The following is a 3985-nucleotide window of genomic DNA, read 5'->3' on the forward strand; positions in this document are numbered from 1 at the left end:
CATATAGGCCCGAGCCAAACGAGCCGAGTCCGAGCTGGATCCCCTAAATAAATAGTTGTTTTTTTAAAGGGTTCATAGCAAGATTGAAACTCAACCTGTTACATGCCAGAATGTCTAACCACCAAGTTAAGCTAACATGCTTTTTTGACATTTATAGTGCAATAGATTCTACATAAGCTCTCTAAACGAGTATAATGAACGAGCTCGAGCTCGCCATCCAAACGAACTGGACATGAACTAGTTTGGGACGAGCTACGAGTTGCTCGGTTCGTTTACCAGTCCTAGAACTAGCTTCACTACTTGTACTTCCCGCATCGCTTAGCGTATCCATTTCGTTTCCTAGTAACTATGTTTGAGACTCCCTTGGTTTGATGGCTCCAAGCCGGCAAGGTCCAAAGTCGAACACGGATCTGTTCTGTTCGGGTCGGGTCGGGTTGTCACTCCATGCTTCAAGGATCCGATTCTTCCTCGCCCGATTCACCTGTTCATGTTCGGAACCAAAACCCTCAACGTTTTCTTCATTCCTTCGCCTGCTGAGTGCTGACTCTCTCCGTCCGCCGGCAAGAGGAGGGGCGACGCCTTCCGTTGCTAGAAGTAGAAACAAGGTACCCTTCTTCGAGACACGGTTTTCCTAATGAAAATCGTGATTTTGGACACATCCAGATCTTGAGTTCTTGATGGTCCGAGTTAAAAATGCGTAGGACTATAGTTTCGACTCTGTTGAATTGATTGGAGAGACGCCAACATTCGTTTTCTTTGTTGTTAGAAGTTAATTTTATGGTTTTTTGTGTTTCGGGTTCGTAGGGGTGCTTTCTAGTGTCAGATTTTGATGGGTTCTCGGTTTTTCCGATTGCCAAGAAGAATCGAAGTCGATGGCAGTGTTTTTCATCGCGTAAACGGGTTGTTGGCCAATTGTTTCAATGGTTTCTGCAGTAGGAGTGAATCTTCCGAGCTCCCGGATTGGTTCAAACTTGACGGAGATCAAAGTGGTGGTGATTCGTTGGATGATTTTGTGCTTCCTACAAATGGTAGAATTTTTGGGGATGGGGTTGGCAATTTGAGTGTTTTCGGCAGTGATATTGATTCTAGAGCCGCCTCTCACGTGGGTTTAGATTGTTACGTGGAGAAGATAAGCAAGGTTCTTGGGCGTAAATTGGATTGTCGTGAAGCTACTGTGAGAGATTTAGATGGTTGTGGAGTCGACGTCTCGAAAGAGTTGGTTGACAGGGTGCTCAAGAGGCTTAACAATGACTGGAAGTCGGCATTGAGTTTCTTCAGGTGGGCTGGTTCACAAAGGGATTATAAGCACGACGCCGATTCGTACAATGCCATGGTTGACATACTTGGAAAAATGAAGCAATTTGATGAAATGTGGGATTTGGTTGAGGAGATGAATCAGGTTGGTGGTTTGATCTCTTTGATAACAATGAGTAAGATCATGAGAAGGTTCGCTGGTGTTCGTAAATGGAGGTGTGCCGTGGATGCGTTCCATGAGATGGAAAGGTTCGGCTTGAGGAAGGACACTGCTGCCATGAACACACTCTTAGACACTCTTTGTAAGGAGCATAGAGTCGAGCGGGCGAGAGAGGTTTTTCTAGAACTTGAGAGTAAGATACAGCCTGATGCCCATACATTCAACATTTTGATTCATGGCTGGTGCAAAGGGAAACGGTTAGACGAGGCTGAGTGGACCATGTTGGAGATGGAAAGATATGGTTTTCATCCTTGTGTGGTTTCTTATACTAGTTTGATTGAAGCATATTGCAGCCAGAATTTTTTTCGAAAGGTTGAATCCCTTCTTGATGAGATGCAGGCTAAGGGCTGCCCCCCAAATGTCATTACTTACACCATAGTCATGCATTCTTTAGGGAAGGCAAAGGAGACTGACATTGCTCTAGAGATATTTGAAAAGATGAAGAGAAATGGTTGTGCCCCTGATACACCCTTCTTTAACTCTTTGTTATATATTATGGGGAGAGCTGGTAGACTACTGGATGCCCAACGTATACTTGATGAGATGATCAAGAGTGGGAATTCACCTAATGTGACAACATATAACACCCTAATTTCAACTGCCTGCTTGCATTCACAAGAAGAGTATGCTATTAAACTTCTACAGACAATGGAGGAAAGATCTTGCAAGCCTGATCTTCAAACTTATGCTCCATTGCTTAAACTTTTCTGTAACAGGAGGAGGATGAAGGTCCTTGCCTATTTAATAAGTGACATGCATAAAAAGGATATCAGCCTTGATCTTGGTACATACTCTCTTTTGATACATGGACTTTGTAGGGTCAAAAGGGTAACACAAGCATGCTTATTTTTTGAGGAAATGGTACTTAAGGGGATTGTCCCAAAGTACGATACCTACCATTTGTTGATGGAGGAACTAGAGAAAAGTGATATGAGAAAAAATAAAGAGATAATTCAACAATTCATGGTGCAAGCAGAAAGCATGAAAAAACTAGGTTCTTCAAGGGTGAATGGTTAGCTTTGTTGTAATGGTTATTCTCCACTAATAGACGTGCATTTGCCCATTTGCCTCTGCTTGATTGTAATTTCTGTTGATTTTGTAATATATTTTTTCAAGTGTTTGATGTTGGATGCTTCACTTTAGTTTGATTTTGAACGCATACTCATGTTATTGATGTGACAAGCAACTCAGCAGCTTTTTGTCAGGCAAATTGAATCACAAAGTTTGGTAAGATTCCAACTTTCTGTCATATTTAAGGTTATTAAGACAGGCTTTCTTGAGGGGTCATGAGTCATTCATGACTAATAGTAGAAACCATGTGTAAGATGCATATTCTCAATCAGACTTAATAGATGCATTTAGCATAGTTTATTTGATAGGAATCATGCCTTGGATCATGTTTTTCTGGATGCAAAAATATATTTTTTAAGTCATAAAATTTTGGTACATTGTGGACCGTCGATTTTTTAAGGTCTTGAAAAATCTACATATAAGTCACAATCAAATGATTCAAAACTTGTTTTCTATTAAAAAATGCATGCAGATCATATCTATAGGGTATGATCAACAAAAGAACTCAAAAATTTTGAAAAATTAAAGTTCTCTTAGGTGTGAGTGTGAAAATGTCTTCAAAAAGACTATGTGCACAAAATCACTAAGTTCTTAACATGAAATGTGTGCACAAAGACACAAGATGAACACTTGAAAAGTGTGCTCAAAGGCACAAGATGAATACTTACAAAAGATTAAAAATGCACAAAGGCATGAAATAAAAAAGGAATCTTTATTGAATGCTTGAGAGAGCTTTTACTAAAAACTTAAAAATTACAAAGGGGGTGAGACCCCTATATATACACAATGAGAGCCCTTGGAGGGGCTCCACATATAGACGTTGGAGCCCCTTGATGGCTAAAAAACAAAAAGAATAAAAAAAAGATATAAGAAAAAAATGCAAAAAAAGAGCATATTCCAAGAAAAGAATATGTGTAAAGAAGAGAAAGACTATTTTACCCTTATAGGGTATTACAACAATATATATATATATATATAGAGAGAGAGAGAGAGAATATATATGTATATATATCTCTATATATATGTAGATATATATAGATTACATTTTAACACCCCCCTCAAACTTACGGTGTAATAACTGAAAGTTTGCCAAGAAGAAAATTGAATCTAAGAAAACAGAGCACCTTAGTAAAGAAGTCAGCCAGTTGATATTTTGACCTTACATAAGGTAGATCAATGACTTTCTTTAGATATTCTTCTCTAACATAGTGGCAGTCCATCTCGATATGCTTTATGTGTTCATGAAATATGCGATTCTTAGCAATATATATTGTACTCTTGTTGTCACAACACAACTTTGTAGGCCCTTGAACACGAAACCCCTAATCTTTCAGCAACCGTCAAATCCAAACAATTTTCATGGTTTAGTTGTCATGCCTCGGTACTCAGCCTCAATAGATGATAGACACCTTCTGTTGTTTTTTGCATCTCCAAGAAATT

The 3985-nt window shown here is 39.2% G+C and overlaps 1 protein-coding gene across 1 annotated transcript; it reads left to right on the forward strand.

Annotated features, from left to right (window-relative positions):
- Positions 1-548: 548 nt before the first annotated feature.
- Positions 549-3433, forward strand: LOC149831683 (Pentatricopeptide repeat (PPR) superfamily protein). The gene has a single exon (XM_090012167.1). The coding sequence runs from the start codon at positions 830-832 to the stop codon at positions 2489-2491; it is 1662 nt and encodes a 553-aa protein (XP_089868293.1). The 5' UTR covers positions 549-829; the 3' UTR covers positions 2492-3433.
- The last annotated feature ends 552 nt before the right edge of the window (positions 3434-3985 follow it).

Source organism: Nuphar pumila, chromosome 7, assembly GCF_984573655.1.
Source record: "Nuphar pumila chromosome 7, dmNupPumi1.hap1.1, whole genome shotgun sequence".
NCBI classification, from domain to species: Eukaryota; Viridiplantae; Streptophyta; class Magnoliopsida; order Nymphaeales; family Nymphaeaceae; genus Nuphar; species Nuphar pumila.